The sequence below is a fragment of the Podarcis vaucheri genome (assembly GCF_965113315.1).
Source record: "Podarcis vaucheri genome assembly, chromosome: 14".
Lineage (NCBI taxonomy): Eukaryota > Metazoa > Chordata > Lepidosauria > Squamata > Lacertidae > Podarcis > Podarcis vaucheri.
In genome coordinates this window covers 33229615-33248351 of record NC_138752.1, presented here as the reverse complement: position 1 = coordinate 33248351, position 18737 = coordinate 33229615, and the positions used below count along the sequence as shown (strand labels likewise).

General features: G+C 44.1%; 1 protein-coding gene and 1 long non-coding RNA gene across 8 annotated transcripts in view; one reads left to right on the top strand and one right to left on the bottom strand.

Moving 5' to 3' along the window:
* Positions 1-1532: 1532 nt before the first annotated feature.
* LOC309518780 lies at positions 1533-4002 on the top strand. The gene is made up of 2 exons (XR_014213611.1): positions 1533-2142; positions 2643-4002. It is a non-coding gene; the product is annotated as an uncharacterized lncRNA (long non-coding RNA).
* A 284-nt stretch (positions 4003-4286) lies between these two features.
* Positions 4287-18737, bottom strand: part of USP7 (ubiquitin specific peptidase 7) — an 83217-nt gene continuing 68766 nt past the window's right edge. For 5 of the 7 annotated variants that reach the window (XM_082199056.1, XM_082199053.1, XM_082199055.1 and 2 more), the window contains 17 exons: positions 18226-18360; positions 18007-18108; positions 16748-16853; positions 15724-15822; positions 15181-15273; positions 14889-14956; positions 14098-14198; positions 12297-12450; positions 11488-11555; positions 9960-10068; positions 9792-9869; positions 9086-9186; positions 8074-8173; positions 7335-7454; positions 6859-6930; positions 4934-5024; positions 4287-4394 (listed from right to left, as the gene is read on the bottom strand). In XM_082199056.1, the coding sequence (XP_082055182.1) occupies positions 4288-4394; positions 4934-5024; positions 6859-6930; positions 7335-7454; positions 8074-8173; positions 9086-9186; positions 9792-9869; positions 9960-10068; positions 11488-11555; positions 12297-12450; positions 14098-14198; positions 14889-14956; positions 15181-15273; positions 15724-15822; positions 16748-16853; positions 18007-18108; positions 18226-18360 (1704 nt within the window). In that variant the 3' untranslated portion in view covers position 4287. The remainder of the gene's footprint in view (positions 4395-4933; positions 5025-6858; positions 6931-7334; positions 7455-8073; positions 8174-9085; positions 9187-9791; positions 9870-9959; positions 10069-11487; positions 11556-12296; positions 12451-14097; positions 14199-14888; positions 14957-15180; positions 15274-15723; positions 15823-16747; positions 16854-18006; positions 18109-18225; positions 18361-18737) is intronic. The other 2 variants (XM_082199054.1, XM_082199059.1) reach the window with 1 other exon arrangement.

Here is an 18737-nt window from a genome sequence, read left to right as displayed (position 1 = left end):
CACAGGGATGGGGAATCTTGGACCAAAAGCAGCCTTCCGAGCTTCTCATGACCCCCCCCCCCCCGGTCACAGACCTCACTAGAGTGGGCTTTGACCTGTGATAATGGCTCTTTATTACTTTGATGGAGGGATGAGATGGAAGAGATTCTTTTTGTGTGTGTGTTAGAAACCTCTGGCTTTTGCATGGCTGGAAGGTAGCTTACTGTAAAGGTACCCCTAACCGTTAAGTCCAGCCGTGGACAACTCTGGGGTTGCGGCGCTCATCTCGCTTTACTGATCGAGGGAGCCGGCGTTTGTCCACAGTTTTTTGGGGTCATGTGGCCAGCATGACTAGGCTGATTCTGGTGAACCACAGCAGTGCACGGAAACAGCGTCTACCTTCCTGCCAGAGTGGTACCTATTTATCTACTTGCACTTTGATGTGCTTTCGAACTTCTAGGTTGGGAGGAGCAGGGACCGAGGAACGGGAGCTCAACCCGTCGCGGGGATTCGAACCGCCAACCTTCTGATCGGCAAGCCCTAGGCTCTGTACAAAGTTTAAATCAAACCTATTGCTCCATCCGCCACCAGTAAGAGGTGAATGGAAAATAGTTCCCCACCCCTCTGCTCTGCCAAGACCGTTTCAAGACTCTCACAGCCCAGGGAGTGGTGTCAGTTGAGGCACAGAATGGACACAGGCCTTCCGATGTCCCTGAAGAGGCCTGAATAGGTCTGAACTGCACATAGTGTTGCACACGCATGAGGCTCCCAACATGTACATGGGAACCGAGAGGGAACTTTCTTCCTTTTCTTCTTCTTTTTTTAAAAAAGAGCAGGGAAATAAGAGTGCCTCTTGAAAAGAAATACAGAACAAAAGAAAAGCACCCCAGAAATACCAGTTTTCAAATCCATGGCCAGGGGCACAGAGATGTGATAAAGAAGTCAAGCCCTTCACATGGCATAAATCATATGTGGGTGGGAGAACATCAAAAGAAAAGGAGGTGCTCAGAAAATATACCACATAAATAATGGTGCAAACCAGTGATGCAGAAATGGAGAACTTCTGGCCAATGCAGCCCACAATGCAGTTTACCCCAAATGGCATCCGCTTGTCATATGTGACATCTGGAATGGGGTTGGGAAAGCTGCTTTCTGCAGGGATTGACTGTGCAACTGAGTTTCCCAACTGAGTTCCATGCTTGATGTCTGGAAACCCTCAGCACAGGGCTCAAAAAGTCCCTTTGCACTGCGGTTCCCAGGCACCTAGTCCACTGCCATAAGATGGCTGGCAGCTGTACTGCACCACTCGCTTGTCAAAACTGGCTCACAGAGGTGGGGACCAAAAAGGATCTGGCCCCTGGGGTGAAAAAAAAGGCTCCCCACCACTCCTGCTGTAAGACTTGGGCAGCGGAAAGCATTCCATATGCCGCTCCCACCCCAAAACCATTGAACTATCAAGGCAGAGAGAACGCAAGACAGAAGGAAGTCCCTTTTGATGTGTGCTGGCAGGAAGGCGGTACTGAGAAAAGGAATTACAAGTTGATAGTGCCAGGTGCATAAACTAGTGTGGGAGTGCCTCCTCTGATCCAGATGTTTAGGGGAGAAAGAGAGCTGTAGAGGGGCACCCCTGCAGGGCTGGCCAGTTTGTGGAAATGGGGACAGAAGCCCAGAGAGTGGAGGGCAGCTTGGGCATCCTCTCCAACTGGGAAGCAGGTGTACTAGTTGATGCTGTCTGTGAGTGCTGCCTGGCACAGCATCAGCAATCAGCTGTCATTCCTGTATTGCAGGGGGCTGTAATAGATGACCCCTGGTGTCCCTTCCAACTGTACAATTCTATGAGCCACCGTGGAAATGTGTTTAGAGGGCAAAGAAAGCAGGTAGAATCAGTGGAAATTGCACCACAACAGGATTAAGTTCTCAGTATGAATGTGGTTAACTGACCAGTGTTCCCACCGAGTGTCTGGAATTTACCCAAGTGCAGTTTGAACTATTTGGCTGCAGAGGTTTGACAGTCCTCTATGAATTTCACCACCGCATCTTTTCGTGCTACAGACACAGCTCTGCATAGTCATTTTATTGCCTATCAGTATGAACCCAGATACACCAATGCATCTGGAGCAGTGCCTTTCGTTTTGAGGATTAGATCAGTGTTTCCCAACCGGTGTTCCGCGGCACACGAGTGTGCCGTGAGACATCGGCTGGTGTGCCGCGAGATACCTGGAGGGAGGCGGGCGAGTCGGGCGGCGAGAGGCGGGGCGGCGGCGGCGAGGAGAGGCCGCGCCTCCTGCTGCTGCCTGGCGCTCCTCCTCGCAGCCGGCAGCGCTGCCTGGGCGCCTCCGCGCGACTCTGCCTCGCTGGGTTTGGTCTCCCAGCAGAGACGGGTCACACGCGCCCCTCCCTCCCTCCCTCAGCCTGCGCGGAGGGAGAGCCAGAGAGAGGCATCGCTCCTGCGCTCTGAGGCGGATTGAGCGCAGCTGAGAGGAGCTGCCGAGGGAAAAAACTTTCACTTTTGTGCGTCCCTCCCGGCGTGACGCTGCGCGCTGACGTCACGGGGCGGGGCTTTAATGGTGGTGTGCCGCGAGATTTTTTTTCAGTAAACAGGTGTGCCGTTGCCCAAAAACGTTTGGGAAACACTGGATTAGATAACTGATGCTGCTCAAAAGTTCAAATACGATGAATGGATGACACTTACCCTTATCCCTAAATTAAGGCCAGATTTCAAATGTGGATTAACTGGCAAAATAAAAATAGAAGATTCTGTCTAAACAAAATCTTCAGAAAACTTGCAAGGAGAGTGGAAATCTTCTTCAACGTCCAGGCCATCACTCACTGAAGTAAAATTTTATAGAAAATTTTTATTCAACATACAACATTTTTTTCCAGCAAAAAAAGAAAAAAAAGGCAATATACAGGAAGAATTGTTGCACACCGCAGCTACAGAAACAAAATAAAATATTGGCAGGAGGGAATGGAGGAGGGGGGAAGAAGAGAAATAATGAGAAATAATGTTGGGCGGGGGAGTGTAAATTGCTGCTTCTATATTTTTACCGCACTCAAAAACTTAGGAGAGACACATGGGGCTGCTTGTAGCTCCAAACTAAAATGGAAAAGCAGTCTGGGGATTGAAATAAAACTACACACAATGAATATTGACATCTGTGAAATTCACTTGCAGACTCACCCTGCCCCCCAGCCCCCCCAAAGGAACCCCAAATGTTAAATTGTACATGTTCCTCTGTTAAATATACAATTTGTTTTCTTCCCCCTCCCAAGCCCCACCCCCGCATTTTTTACAAAGTCAACAGCTTACTAAATGCTAGTGAACATGCCCTCAGTGCTAAAAGGCTATTTTGTTTTGTCTTCCTATGTCTTCCCAGATTAACTAAATTAATTATAAAACAGATGCCTTTTCCTTCTTCAAATTCTCTGGGAAGTTGGTACTATGCTTGTAAATCTCACTGCAACCAAGGGATTTTACTCTCAAACCGTTTCTAAAGGGATACAAATACACTGCACCTCCTTTGGGGGGGGGTTCCCCAACTTCTTCCTTGGCAAAAGGTGATGTGAGAAAAACAAATTTGACTCAAAATCCATTTATTTATAATAATAATAATATTATAATAATAAAAAGAGAAATTCTAGGCTGATTGAAGAGACAAAATCTCCCCCCCCCTCGAATAAGTGCCAACAGTGTACACAATGAAGTAGAGATTGCTATTTATTGATGATGTGAGTTTCTCTTTGCATTTACAAATGCACAAAAATGTCATTTAAAGTATATAACTGAAGGAAATAAATTGGGCGTGAGCCTAACCATAGCGCCAACTAGCTGCAGTGATGGCAGGTACCACGCATTTGGGAAGTGGGGGAGGAAGGAGGGGAGGGCAAGGGAGGGGGAGGTCAGCCAGAAAAGGCTGTCCAGTTAACGTACTACAGACAATATTTCGCCAATGTCAACTGCTCTAACTCAACCCTTTCCTTCTTATGCTGACAATCTCGCTTTGTTTACATTTCCCATAAAAACTCTCATTGGCACCCAAGCTTTTATAAAACACCTTCATTTTTGCTCAAAAAGAAAAAAAAAGAAAGGGCAGTCAATAATAGATACAGAGAAGCCAAACTGAACAGCCTCAAAATAAAATTAATAAATCAGCAGCAAATCCTCTTGCTGGAGACTTCCGATCGAGTGCACGTGTACCAAAAGTCCTACAGTTGTTAAAAAGGTGCGCACACACACACACGCACACACACACACGCACACACACACATTGTTGCCCCTTTTGCCTCGAACAAACTGGAGAGGGTAAGTCAGTTATGGATTTTAATAGCTTTTTCAAGGTACGTGTAGCGACTTCTCTTTGGGGCTTTGTTGAAATGGTCAAGCCCTAGCCATGGCCTGGGATGAGACATGTTGCCTGGAAGGGAAGAAAAACAAAGAAGGAAGAAGCGAGAAAGAGGGAGAGGGAGAGACAGAATGAACACACTTTCAGATTGTTTTGTACAAAATTTAGAATGTCAAGAATTGAGGGTGGCATTCAGTGACGTGGTTCTGTCAGTGCAAAAGAACTTCCCCTCCCTGTCCTCTCTCCCTGTGCGTGTCATCCCTGATTCAGCTCTGCCAGCAATGGGGGAACCCCAAGAAGAGATTTAGGGGGCCCATGGGAAGAAGAAAGAGAGAGGAAGTTCTGTTGCACAGCCAAGTCCTAGCTCTAATGGAACAACTTCATTGGATGCTGCACTGAGTCAAGTTGTCACTCTAACACAGGCTTCTATGACAAAACGTATGCAAATATACGGAGCTGGTGGGCTGTGTTCACCTTGGAGGGCAAGACATTGAGCAGGCGAGAGAATAAACGCCACACATGGAAGTCTGCCCCATTGATCTTCAAGGAGCCAAAAAAAACAACAACCCATAAACCCCTCCTAGAAGCAAAGTAAATAAATGGACACTCACCAGGTTGGGGCTCAAAATCTTTCAAGTTCACTTCATATTCATCTTCATTTAGATACTGGTGTCGACCCATCATTACAATGGCAAACTTAAACTTCAGAAAGAACAAATAAATAAATAAAAACGTCAGAGCTCAAATGCTAATTTCTCAAGGAGTATTGTTAAGAAAATTATTTTCGTAGACTTCAAAGCCTCCCAGTCTTGTGCTTGCATTTCCTTGGCTCTCATCTCTCAACCCAGTCTCCCTTGGAAGGTGGTGGACTCTCTTTCCTTGGAGGTTTTTAAGCAGAGGTTGGTGGCCCTCCGTCATGGATGCTTTAGCGGAGATTCCTGCATTGCAGGGAGTTGGACTAGATGACCCTTGGGTCCCTTTGAAATCTATGATTCTAACCCACAGCATGGAAACAGGCCAAAGTTAGCGTTCTCATTGAGTTGTTTACTATCAGCACCAGCCCCATACCATAGACAAGTGCCAATTCCTAAGGTGGGCAACCTGGCGACCTCCACTGGCCATACTGGCAGCTGGGGCTGACAGCAGCTGGAATCCAACAACATCTGGAGGGCACAGGGGGTTCAGCTGTGGTGGGCTTCTTGCCTTTCCCATTGCCAGGACAGTAAGATTTGATCGCCTATTACATTACAAGCAGGATCCCACTATTCTAGCACCAGTGGAGATGGCCCCCTGGCACAGTGGTACTGTTGCCCCTCCTTGTGCCACCGTGACTGAAGTGGCTGTCAACTGACCCACCCTTTACCATACCTCGCAGTGCCAATGCGATTCCTAGGGGAGCCCAGTGGCTGCTTGGATCGAGGCATTCACTATCTTTAATGTCCCATAATACAATGTCGTGGAGTGCCCTCAGCAGAATTATGGGGAATTAAGATAGAGGTGATACAGGCCTGATGGGAAGCGTTTGGTGGGGTTAATTTCAGAGGGGGCTCTCTCAGTGGTTCTCACCATCTGTGGAGCGACTGGCAGGGGGTGGGGAGGCCGGGCTCTACCAGCTATTGATATATGCAAGATATAATAATGATGATGATGATAATACTACAGTCATACGTTGGAAGTTGAATGGAATCCGTTCCAGAATTCTGTTTGATTTCCAAAATGTTTGGAAACCAAACTCAGCTTCTGATTGGCTGCAGGAAGCTCCTGCAGCCAATCGGAAGCCCTGTTGGGTGTTGGGCTTCCAAAAATAGTTCGCAAACTGGAACACTCACTTCCGGGTTTGCGGTGTTCAGGAGCCAAAATGTTTGAGAACTAAGCTGTTCGAAAACCAAGGTACAACTGTAGTAGTAGTAGTAGTAGTAGTAGTAATACAGTGGTATCTCGGGTTAAGGACTTAATTCGTTCCGCTGGTCTGTTCTTAACCTGAAGCACCACTTTAGCTAATGGGGTCTCCCGCTGCTGCTGTGCCACCACTGCACAATTTCTGTTCTCATCCTGAAGCAAAGTTCTTAACCCGAGGTACTATTTCTGGGTTAGTGGAGTCTGTAACCTGAAGCGTATGTAACCTGAAGAGTATGTAACCCGAGGTACCACTGTAGTAGTAGTAATAATAATAATAATAATAATAATACCCTGCCCATCTGGCTAGGTTTCCCCAGTCACTCTGGGTGGCTTCCAGCACAATATGAAAACATAATAAAATGTCAAACATTAACAACTTCCACAAAGGTGGTTCCGATACACAGATGCTGATGCCAGCAGGACTTCCTAAAATCCCACCCTCAAATCGCAGAGCATCAAAATATGCAGAGAGCGACTTCCTGTGTGGGGACGCAGGGGGAAGAGGAGCACTTGCAGAATTATAAGAGACATTCATGTTGGCAGGGCTAACATGTTGGCAGGGCTAAAAGATGCAGGTCCCTTCAGAAGCTATGCTATGCTGAGCAAAATCTTCCTGAGTGATCTGCTGAGGCAATACCTTTTCAAATTCCTTCTCCTGGATGTCCAGCACTGTCTGAATCCTCTTCATCACCTCTCGAAAGTGTTCACCCTAGGCAGAAAAGCACAACCCCAACCGTGCAAAAAAATTAATGCCAACCAAAGTTCTGAAACCTATGTGGCTAAAGATGCCACTGAACATGTAGTAAAATGTACTTGGCCAAACTTGGGTATCAGCGAACCTCTAAATAATTTAAAAAAAGGAACTAGATGACCAATTTATGCAAGGCCACCCAAATCACAGAAGCTGAATAAAATATGCATACAAGAAACAATGACCGCAGGTGACTATTGCTACTCCTGGATAATCCAGGATTTAATGCAACAAACTTTCCCTTCTAGCAACACCAGTCTTCTCCAATGTGGTGCCCTGCAGCAAACCAGGATGGCACAACATTGGTGAAGGCTACCACCTGCGTTGCAATAGTACATAGTTAAGAGAAACAGGACTCTCACCTGGTGTATCCTTAGCAAGAAAGGAGTGCCAAACGTCCCAAAAACCTCTTTCTGGAAATGAGCCACTGTGATGAGCATCTCATTCTCCTTATCTAGATCTACCTGGTCCAGGGGGATTTCCTGCATTCAAAGACAGCAGCACACATTTCGCATCAGGCAGATGTACCACCAGAAGCAAAAGAAGACACAGGCAGAAACACCACCAATGGAAACTGAGTTTTTTAAAAATGAAACTCATGAAATAATGAAAGCCACAGCAGCAGCACAACTTCTTCAATATTCTCTTTGTGTCTAGAGATGAATTGGGCCCTGATAAGGAGACTTCCTGGTTCCTCTTCATTGGGGTGAGAATAAGTAAGCCCCACCCACCCACCTGCAACTTAGCTGGGGAAGGTTGCTGCAAATGCTAATGAGGTAGAATGGCCACCATCCATTGTTGCTATTTTATATATTTGTGGGGTTTTTTTATTTAGAAAGATTTATAAGTTGCTTAACCAAACGTGGTGTTAACATAATAAAATTGGGCACAAAATACAGCTAAAATAAAAACAATAAACACACACACACACAGAGAGAGAGAGAGAGAGAGAGAGAATGGAACAGAAACTTTAAAATGGATATAGTTAACTAGAATCCTGCTCTAGACACATTATGTCTGCCAATAACCTCAATAACTAAAACTTGGAGCTGTTAACTGTGACAGTTCAAATATTCACATTTCACACCACACCACACTGACCTCTATTCGAAACGTTCGACTTGTTGCTGGTGATAAACACTCTAACAATTCATCTTCCTGATGGACACCAATTATTTTGTAACTTACAATTTCTAGCAGCCTTAACAAAGGAAGAGAAACAGATTAAGTAAAAACACTAAGTATTAGGGTTAATGGTCTATATAAACCAACAGTGTCATGGGGCAAATTTCCTTTTACACTGACTGGGTTTGTGCAAAAGCAGCTCCCAGCAGATGGTACCCAATGTCTTAAGTGGAGTAGGCATCGAGTTCTGCTGAGCTAATTATTTTGCCCTCCATATGTTGCTAAACAACATCTCCCATCAACCCCTGCCAGCTTCAGTCGCAAGACCGATGGGAGTCCAACAACATATGGAGGACCAAGAGTTTCCCACTTCTTTAGGGAGTTTTGGTTAATATCTGATGCTGGAGATACTTTAATTGACATTTGGAATGTTATTAGGTGAACTGTGGAAGAATTCATTCAAGAATATGGGAAAACATTCCAGATTTACAACAAAATAAAGATTCTGTTTTGTAAAGATGTTTAGGTACACCAGTGCTTTTTTCTAAAAAAAAAAGTTTAGGAGTAGTCTCATTTCCCTACTCATATTGAAATAATGTCCCTCAATGAGGCCAAACTTAGATTCACAAAATGTTTAGGGGTATGTGTACCCCTGCATCCCCCCCCAGAAAAAAGCACTGAGGTACACACATAAGCCTTACTTATGTGTACAGCAGTCGCAAAGGGAAAAGGGATTATGGCTGGCCTTCTCACCCAGCCCACACATTGCAACCCTGTGCTGTTCCTGCCCTCCCCTTGTCCAAAGAACTCCCTATATGCACAAGCAGGGAACTGGTGTCCAGGGCAGGACTAGTGCAGCGATCTGTTTGGAGCAGGCTGAGAAGTGTAGCTTCTTTATGGAACTACCTTCATGAGAGTGACACGCAATAAGGGCTACCCACACTGCCCTCTCAAGAAGTGATATGAAAGTAAATGAACAAACACTTGCCTTAATTTCCCTGAACCTCTCTCAGCAAGTTCTACAGCTTTTTTACATTCGTCTAATAAGTCCCGTACACACCCATGCTTGTCTGGATATAGTGTTATTTCCTAAACAAACAATAAAGGGGGGGGGGGAGAGAAGGGAATCAGTAAAGAAATAAAATGCTATGGGAAACACGAGGAAATGAAGCATAGAATATAAAAAGTTCTTGTTGCTACAGGCAAGGGCCGAGACCTGCCCAGGGACTCCCCTGAACCAAAATGAATGAGCACATCTGTTTCCATGACTTTCAACATGGGGCTTGCAACATAGGCAACTTCCCTCCAAAACACGTACAGCTTGTCTATTAATTACACCCCTTATGTGACACACAATTGGACAAATTGGAACCCTGTTGTGCAATTACTCAGGTAGAAGTTCACATAGGGAAACCACGATTTTATGGCACTGAATTTTATGACATGAAAGACCAATACTTTTGACAGAAAAAACTCATTCTCAGTTTTGGAAATATCAAGGCACTGTATTTTTGCATTATGAGAAAAAGGGATGTCAGAATTAGAATTTTGTAACTAAGCAATATTTTGCAATCACTGCCTCAGGAAACAATTGTGGGGCAAATTTTAATCTGTGAATGCATTTAATCTAATCCTCCAATCCTACTTCTTTGATTGCAGGTTAGGTTCAGTATTTTCAAGGAAAAACAACTTACCTCTTCTCTAAACTGGCTGTTTAACCATATGCACTTAAAACTTCTCCTGTTTTCAAAGTCTGTGATTTTCATTTTAAGCTAGGGAGGAGAGAGGGGAAAAAGAAATGTTGTCATTATGCAGATGAACCAAAGAACCTTCCTCTCTATATGGACAGGAATATCTCCTACCTGCTGATAGTAAAGTTTCTTGGGCTGTCTAGGCTTGAAGAACTGCAGGAGATCTCTTAAAGTTCCATCATAATTATGTCTAAGAGGGTTACCTGGGCCATCTCTATAACTGAACAAGAAAACCAGGAGAGAAGGTTTTTGAAACACAAAGTTAGTTTAGTGCTCACAATCTGTACAGTTGGGTGACACAACGGAGAAAACCCCTACCCTACCCCAGTCACTATCCGCTAAACTTTAGATAGCCATAAGGCCCAGAAGAGGGCCTCCAATGAGAAACGAAGGGCTTAGGCAGGCTCATATTCATCTGCAGAGAGTTTCTTGGACCATCATCTTAAGATTGATATATTACTATCAGTGCTGCTACTATAACTTTTACCATATTGACTATAAAACTTGAGGAAGAGTCCTGTTAAACTCAAAAGCTGGATCACTGTTTTGTGTTTTAATTGATGCAGTTATGATACTGTGCTTTGTCCCAAGCTTTTAGTCTGTGCAGAGCCAAGCAGATGCTGTCGACAGGCCCTGCACCCCTCGGCAGCATCCAAAGACCCTGATCTGCTAGGCACCGGGGTGGATTGAACCCCGCGCCTTGTAGAGTCACGCCCAGGCTGCCAACTGGCACAGCACTGGCGGCAGCTACAAGCAGTGGTCAAAAACTGGAGCTTCAGCGATTGCCCTTACACTGGAAACAAACCAGGGCAGCTCCAAGAAAATGCATGTGGTAAAAAGAAGCGCTAGACTGCCCTCTAGTGGGTTGCCCCCTTACCTGCTTGTGATTGGCCAAGCAGATAGCCAGCCAATCAGGATTTTTTTAATTTAAAAAATGATCCCCCCCTTTTCTTCTCACTTCCCTCTGTGGCCCCCCATTTACGTAATTTACACCTGTGCCCTCCTTTGAATATCCTGGGGGCCCCCGGTTGGGAAACACTGCTCTAAGGAATGGGGCAGAGGCAGTTATGCAGATGTTACCTTTTTGACTATTTATCCTGAGGTAGTTGTTTTTAGCCTGCTTTTCAATCCCATTGGATTCCCTGCCACAAGTTAGTTCCCTGTGCCTAGACTTAAGACCTCTCCAATTCTCTCAGACCCAGCACTGACAATGCTTAGGACGTGGGTTCTCATGTGTACATGTTTGTAACCAGCAGGCACATCTACCACAGGAACTATAACTTAGATTTAGGGCTTTAGTAACTTACCCCAAAGACTACTACAGTCATACCTCGGATTGAAGTAACTTCAAGTTAAGTATTTTTAGGTTGCGCTCCGCAGCGACCCGGAAGTAACGGAGTATGTTATTTCCGGGTTTCGTCGCTCACGCATGCGCAGACGCTAAAAAACAACATCATGCACATTCGTGGAAGCAGTGAAACGCGACCTGCGCATGCGCAGACGTGTGTTACATTTACTTCAGGATGCGAACGGGGCTCCGGAACGTATCCTGTTCGTATCCAGAGGTACCACTGTACTGTGCTAAAACTGCATAAAAGGCACTACAGCTGAAATATTAATTCAGATGATTGCTTCTTACCCTTGGGACTTGAAAAACTGTAGTAGCATAGGGTCTGTATTCAGCCTTTGGGCGACTGTCTTTGCAACCTAGGAAAATAAATGTTTAAAAAAATCAGAATAGAAAGAAGCCCAGTATTTGGTAAAGGTAAGACAAGTGAATTTGAGATTGCACTGGGAACAGTCCACAATGCTTAGGTTTTCTCACTTTTGTCTGAAGGATACTTGCTGCTAATGAGCATTGGAGCCCTTTTAGTACACAACGGGGCTCATGGTTTGCTTTAATTTTAAGTAAGACAAAGTTACCATACACATGCAGAAGAGAACAAAGTGGAAGAGGTGACTATAACATGTCAAGTTGGAGAAGGGTGGTGCACTGTCAGAATACCCCACCAGGTACACTGAGCTAAATGAAGCAATGGTCTGGCCTGGTTTAAGGCAAGTTTCATATGTCTCATTCCAGAAATATTTTATGTGACTACCACAATCTGGAATAAAGGGGCATTATTTTCAAAGACGTTCGCCAATCTGATGGTTTTGCACCTAATTTCATTGATGGAAATGTAAGGGAGTATATTTAATACAGGAAACCCGCAACTTACGCACATTTCACTTATGCACATTCAGCTTTATGCACTCGGCAAAAAAAAAAAAAAAAGTGTGTGTGTGTGTGTATGGCAGAAAAGAGGCAGAAAGGAGACAGGCGTCCAGGAAAAAAGGCTTTGGCAATCCCACCCACTAGGGAACCCAATGTTTTTTGACTATACACTGTTTTAGCTTTAGGCAAGTTCCCCAAAGATAACCCCTGTGTAAGTTGAGGGCTTACTGTACCTGAAAATAATTCATTCTGTTGGATAATGTGACAACAAAACCGGGATCATTGGGGATGGTCTTGTCACAGAAGATGACATCAACTCGGTGGTAAAGGTCTCTGAAGTACTCTTTTGCTGTTGGTAGCTCACTGCTATCGTTCTCAGGGTCATCCCTGTTAACAGAAAAGATTGCAGCTGGTTTAACCACACAAAGGTTGTTTAAAAGCTCAGATGACGCAGGAAGTCTTTAAAACCTTGAAGCTTTTTGCGCGGCCTTCAGAAATAATCCAAAGCAGCTGCATAGATCTGTGCTATCTGTGCTGCATAAAGAGAGTTTCTAAACAAAGCACAGACAGGTCTAGATCAGTGGTACCCAGACTTTTTGGGCCATTCCCCAGCCCAGTGTCCCCTACCCTATAAAAAAGCATTATTCAGAATAGCTGTTTGCACAACCCACTAAGGAAGATAATAACACAATAAAATTCAAACCCATAACAATGAATGGCACATTTATTAAAAATCCAGTTTGAAACTATTTAACAAAATTTATGAACTTGATACAGAGATGATATTGCATGAAAAGCATCTTTACACAGTCTTACTAATGAAAACATAAGTGTGAAGAAAATTAGCTTAAAATATTTATATATAACCTCTTACCAAATATGCACAAACCTCCACCTACTGTAACTAATTTATAGGAAAATCAATAGCTATTGCCAATAATTGGCCATCTTGTGACTTGTGACAACTCAGAATAATAAATGCAAACAAACAAACAAACAAACATGACCAAAGGAAATCATTTTGAAAGTGATTAAGAGCAGCAAGTTTAAACATGAAGCAAGGAAGCTGTTTGCTCTAGGCTCTAGACTGGTCCATCATAAATAATCAATCCACACACTTGGAGGGGCCCAACTTTTAACACCCCCTGCTGCCCCCCATGACTCTTAGTGCCCCCCTCAGGTAATCCCACCGCCTGCCTGGGGAAAGACCTGCCCACTTTGGGAACCACTATATGAACATATACGAGCCTATTCCTTTAGGAAACAGGGGGTTGACACAGTGCTCCCTCCAAATCAACCATTTATGGTGAAAATTACATAATCTATGTGGCAAATGAAAACAGAGTCTTTGTAGGTTCAAACCAGCATTGGGAACCTTATGTCAAGGATTGCATTCCACAAACCAGGGTGAGTGAGGCCAGAATCAGAAGTGGGCAGTACTGGAGCTGATGGTGAGCCACATATTTTCCTTTTTTGCTACCTGTTTCTCTCCCCACTTTATTTGCTGCTCCAGAGAAGCGGACATGGAGCAATGGATCCAAACTACAAGAAAGAAGATTCCACCTAAACATTAGGAAGAACTTCCTGACAGTAAGAGCTGTTCGACAGTGGAATTTGCTGCCAAGGAGTGTGGTGGAGTCTCCTTCTTTGGAGGTCTTTAAGCAGAGGCTTGACAACCATATGTCAGGAGTGCTCTGATGGTGTTTCCTGCTTGGCAGGGGGTTGGACTCAATGGCCCTTGTGGTCTATTCCAACTCTATGATTCTATGATTCTCTTCCATCTTTCTTCCAGCTGCCCCCAAACCCGCCAAAGCCACGCTCCCCTGCCCTGAACACAACAATAATCAAATTTGCCTGGGAGATTTCTCCACTTTAGCCTAACTAGGACAGGTGGGTGCAGGGACAAGGAGGGGTTGATAGTTCCTGACCACTGGTTCAAGCTATCAAGCAGACTTCTATACCGATTCTGTTTTTTAAAAAGCACTGCAAAGCTTGTGTGGTGAATGATTGTAGTAAGCCTCAGTGATAACCTACTTTTGAAACACAATGATGTCACCATCCATGAGTTCATCAAGAGCTTTGTCCAGGGAAACATCATAGTCCTGAATTCTCTCCGTTAAATTCGGCTTAACTTCCTGAGGCAAAAAGGAAAGAGATATCACAAGACAGTTATCATCAAGGAGGAACAAATTTCCTTCCAATCCAAAATTAATGTTGTGTTGTTTCCATTCATACATACACAGTGCACTGTGACAGCAGCCACAAGGTGAGGTATCAATAGTACACACACCAAACACTCCAAAGACAAAATGCAGACAATGACATCTCAGCTTCATAAGCCAAAACATGAACCATCATTTTGATTACACACAGCCCTTTTACACAAGAAAAGAAGCAAACCAGGAAGGTTCATTAATTTCAATGGGTCTACTCTGAGCAGTAGGCGGGATTCACCTAATGATGTTTATAATAGAGCAACACTGGATTCCACAAAGTATTTTTAAGCTGGGTGAAATTTATTATTCAAATGGTATATTTAAAAGGGGGGGGGGTATAATCACATTATTGACACCAGGGAACAATTTTGTAAAGTCTGAAACTGTGTAGTTTTTGTTAGATGTGAGCTTTTCATTTTAAAGAAAGTAATTTTACAGAAATTCCAATTTTTCAAGAAATTCCTTAGTTCAGGTTGCATTGTGTCTATCTTGCAATCATGGAATTTTGAGACTCCTTTGTTGTAATGATACACAGTACTTCAGCAAAAGTTTCTAAACGAACAACCATAACATTGCGACCTAGCTTAAGGAATAGTAAGTGATCCAAACCTCATAGAGGATAAGATTAGATTCTTGGGGAAATCCTGCTCTTTCACACATAACCGGCAGCAAGTCACCTTTAAGGAAAAGAAAAGAAAGAGTATTTACCATTTACTACTCCAAATTTGGGAGGGGACAGACATTTCTTACAACATCCTGCTTTTTAAACATTCCATCTTCCAAGTTTATAACACAACAAAGATAAAATGATGAAGCTACTCAACCAGCTGAGTTCAGGTAGGCTGTAGCACTAACATATGCAGTTTCACAGCATTTTTCAACTATAACCTTGCAGACTTACGTATTTTGCAGGATATAGGTGTGTAGATATGTCCACAATAATTCAAACTCCGTGTCTTTGGATCATACATCTTCAGGAACAGCATTACGTCATCTACAAATTGAGAAACAAAAGTTTGTAGCGGAAGAAAGCCTCCGTTTGAGGACAAGTTACTTTTGTGCAGGTTAAGGAACACTTTCTTTAAATCAAGAAAAGGGGAAATGGTATGGATACTTCGTTATCCAATGAAGTAGTTCCATTAGCACAGGGGTGGACAACCTCTAGCCCAAGGGCCAAATATGGTCCTTCAGGCCCCACCCCTCACTGGTTTTACTTTTCAGCCAAAATGGTTTGCCCAGTTGGAATGAGTCCTTAAACTCTGATAATACCATTTTTCTCTGAATGGACGATAGAGAGGGGTGTGTACCTGCAGAAATGAACCTACTGTACACAAAGGTAAAATTTACATTCACTCTTCCACCCAGGTGCACCAGGCCCATTGGCAGACCAATTCTGCGTTACAAAGACGTCTGCAAATATGACATGAAGGCTGGCAATATCTACCCTGCCGTGTGGGAATCCCTTGGAGATGACTGCAGACAGTGCCTGGAGACAGACAGACAGTTCGTGCATCCGTACCAGTGACCACAGGAGGAATGACCACTAGGAGGAGAGCAGAGAGAAGAAACGCCATGGTACTTCTGCAGCAGCACAACCGGACACCTTCACATGCCCCAGCTGCAACAAAACATGTCTCTCCCATATCAGTGTCTACAGCCACAGCAGGCGCTGTAACCTTCCAACAGTTTGACTTCACACCCCAAAGGTGCACTCCTCCGTTGTCTCCAGAAACAGGCACATGCCAACCATGGCCCTCAGAAGGTTGTCCAGAAGGGAATGTGGTCCTCAGACTGAAAAAAAGGTTCCACATCCTTGCCTTAGTGCAACAGAACTCTTCCCTTTCCTCTCCCCATGCCCTACCAAATCTGTTCTAGAGGGTTGGGGAGAACCACAAAACAGATTTAGAAAGGGGCACAGGATGATGAGAGGGTTGGGAGGATGGGCAGTTCTGTTGCACAGCCAGAAGTCCTTGAGATAATAGAACTACTTCATTGAACACTATCCTAAGTATTAAAGAGTTTTTATTATCGGGCTCTTATCTACCTAAAGGGATTTGCAAATTTGCAGTCTGTGCTGTAATTTCAAAGTGACAGTTATTTATTCACTCTCAGAACAACTTTGTGTCACCTGAAAACTTGTACACTCCACTTCCAAGCAATTTTTTTTACAAAAGTCATAAGCTTCTGTACATTCCAATGGCTGGGATCCAAATGGCCTGGATATACCTAGTGGAATTTTTGACTTATTCACCTTGAATGGAAGATTCCCAGAGCACAATGGACACTACATGCAAAACTTCCCTCGGGTTTAAAAGAAGCTTGCCATGTGGTACAGGGAATTGCTATTTTGCGGGGAGAGGGGAGTGATTTTAACGGTGATAACAAATACACAAAAAATAACTTGGATATGTGGGAAGGTAGCCACAAGGATCTTAGGAATCAGGTCAACATCTTAAATGAATGCTTACGGTCTTTGTCAAACTTGGGTAATGTTGCTCCTGTAGCAGCCATTTCTGGATCTACAGTTTCTAGGAATATTGTCCATGGATTTTCATTGTCACTAAGCTCAATCATCTGTGAAGTTAAGGAAAGACACCAGATTGGGGTGGGGAGGGGAGAGGTCACACTGTGAAGAAATGCTTTATTCAGTATATATTTGTTATGGTGGCAACAGGTTGTTTGAAAGTGTGAAATACTGCTGTGGACTACTTAGAGGAGGGGTGAGATAAAAAGATGACAAACATGCCTACATCAGCCCCACAGCTACTTAGAGAAAATAATAATCTCTTTTGGACAAATAGGTTGCCAGAGTCATTGATCAAGGTGCCCTGAAATATAGAGATGTGACAGGACATAGCAAGAGCCTGGCTGCTGGATCAGGCCAATGGCCTATCTAGTCTACCACCTTGGTCTCACAGTGGCCAAACAGATACCTATGGGAAGCATGCAATCACACACCCCTTCTCATGCCACACCTCTCTTCCAACCAACATTCCCAGCAACTGGTACAGGGGAATCCCCACTTATGTGGAGGTTCTAGGGATTCCCCTGTTCCGCCCTGGCCCCTTTTTGGCGTTAAAGATGGTGCGCCTGTCAGCAGGAGTGCGTGTGCTGATCACACACAAGTGGGGAGGCCCTGCCTGTATTCACAGGCATATTGCCTCCCACAGTGGAGATAGAACAAAGTCAATGTGGCTAGTAACTTTTAATCTGTGAAGTTATCTAACCCCCTTGTAAAGCTATAGAAGTTGTCGCCATTCACGACATCCATCTAAAGGGGCAGTGATAAAGCATTTTCCCAGTGAAGTACATCTCTACAATGAGATCCATGTTTTGGCTCTGTTTAGATCCTGCTGCATATCCACCTCTACCCTCACCCCTATATCAGAATGCACTGAGGCAAGGATAGGTGTTCTATCATTTCAAAACAAGCCATGCCTTTCTGGCATCTGAACAGCAATCTTGCCAACCTCCAGATGAGACAATTCCTTACATCCCACTTCTACTGAAGTTCTGGAAATGCTGCCCTATTATCAAGAGGCTATAAAATGATTAGTAGCTTTCTGGAGGACCTGAGTTACAAAAGAATTAAGCATTCAACCAGGACTTCACTGACATGTATTAAGAAAAAGAATCTCTTATTTCACTGGTGCATGTTTTACTGCTCAATGCATAAGTGCTACAACAAAATTTAGAATTAACAGTCCCTCTACCACGGCACACTCACAGTTTTATTGCCATCAGCTTCGTTGTCTAACATGGCTGGCCTTTTTGTCCCATTACTTCGGGCTTGCATTGGCCACAACCGTATTTGATCTTGTGGAAAGCCCTACAAAGGTGATGGTGGGGGGTGACATTTAGAAAGAGGTCAGTCATTACAGAATTACAAACGGTTCCATAAAAAGTAACACAACTGATTGGCTAAGGTCTCTCACAGAAAGCTCACCATTGTTTGAGACAGGTTTTGAACGAATTCTGCTAGTGTTGAATTTTTCAGCACTTTGAACACAGTGTATTTCACTTTTTCTTCATCATACATGTCGTTGCCTTGATGGCCACAGAACTGGTCCTCTGTTACTATCTGAAATTACAAAACATGATTTGTTATTGAAATCACCAAGCAATTGCAGGAGTTCACAACTGAAGCTTAGCCTCTTTTCTTCAAGGCCTTACCATGCCACAGGATTGAGGAACCTTTTGGCCCTCCAGATGTAGCTCAGCTACAAGTCCTATCGTCCCTTCCTGAGGCTGATGGGAGTTGCGGAGCTGAACGTTTGGAGGGCCAAAGTTTCTTCACACCTGACTTATAGAATCATGGCATGCCCCCGACCCATGTAAATCCCAGTGTGAGGATCCTAGCAGTAGCACAAAAGGACCAGGTTTCCCTATGCCAACATTAATACCCAGTTTGGGTTCCAGCATCACAGCTGTGCTCATGTGTTTTCAATGACTTCTGCT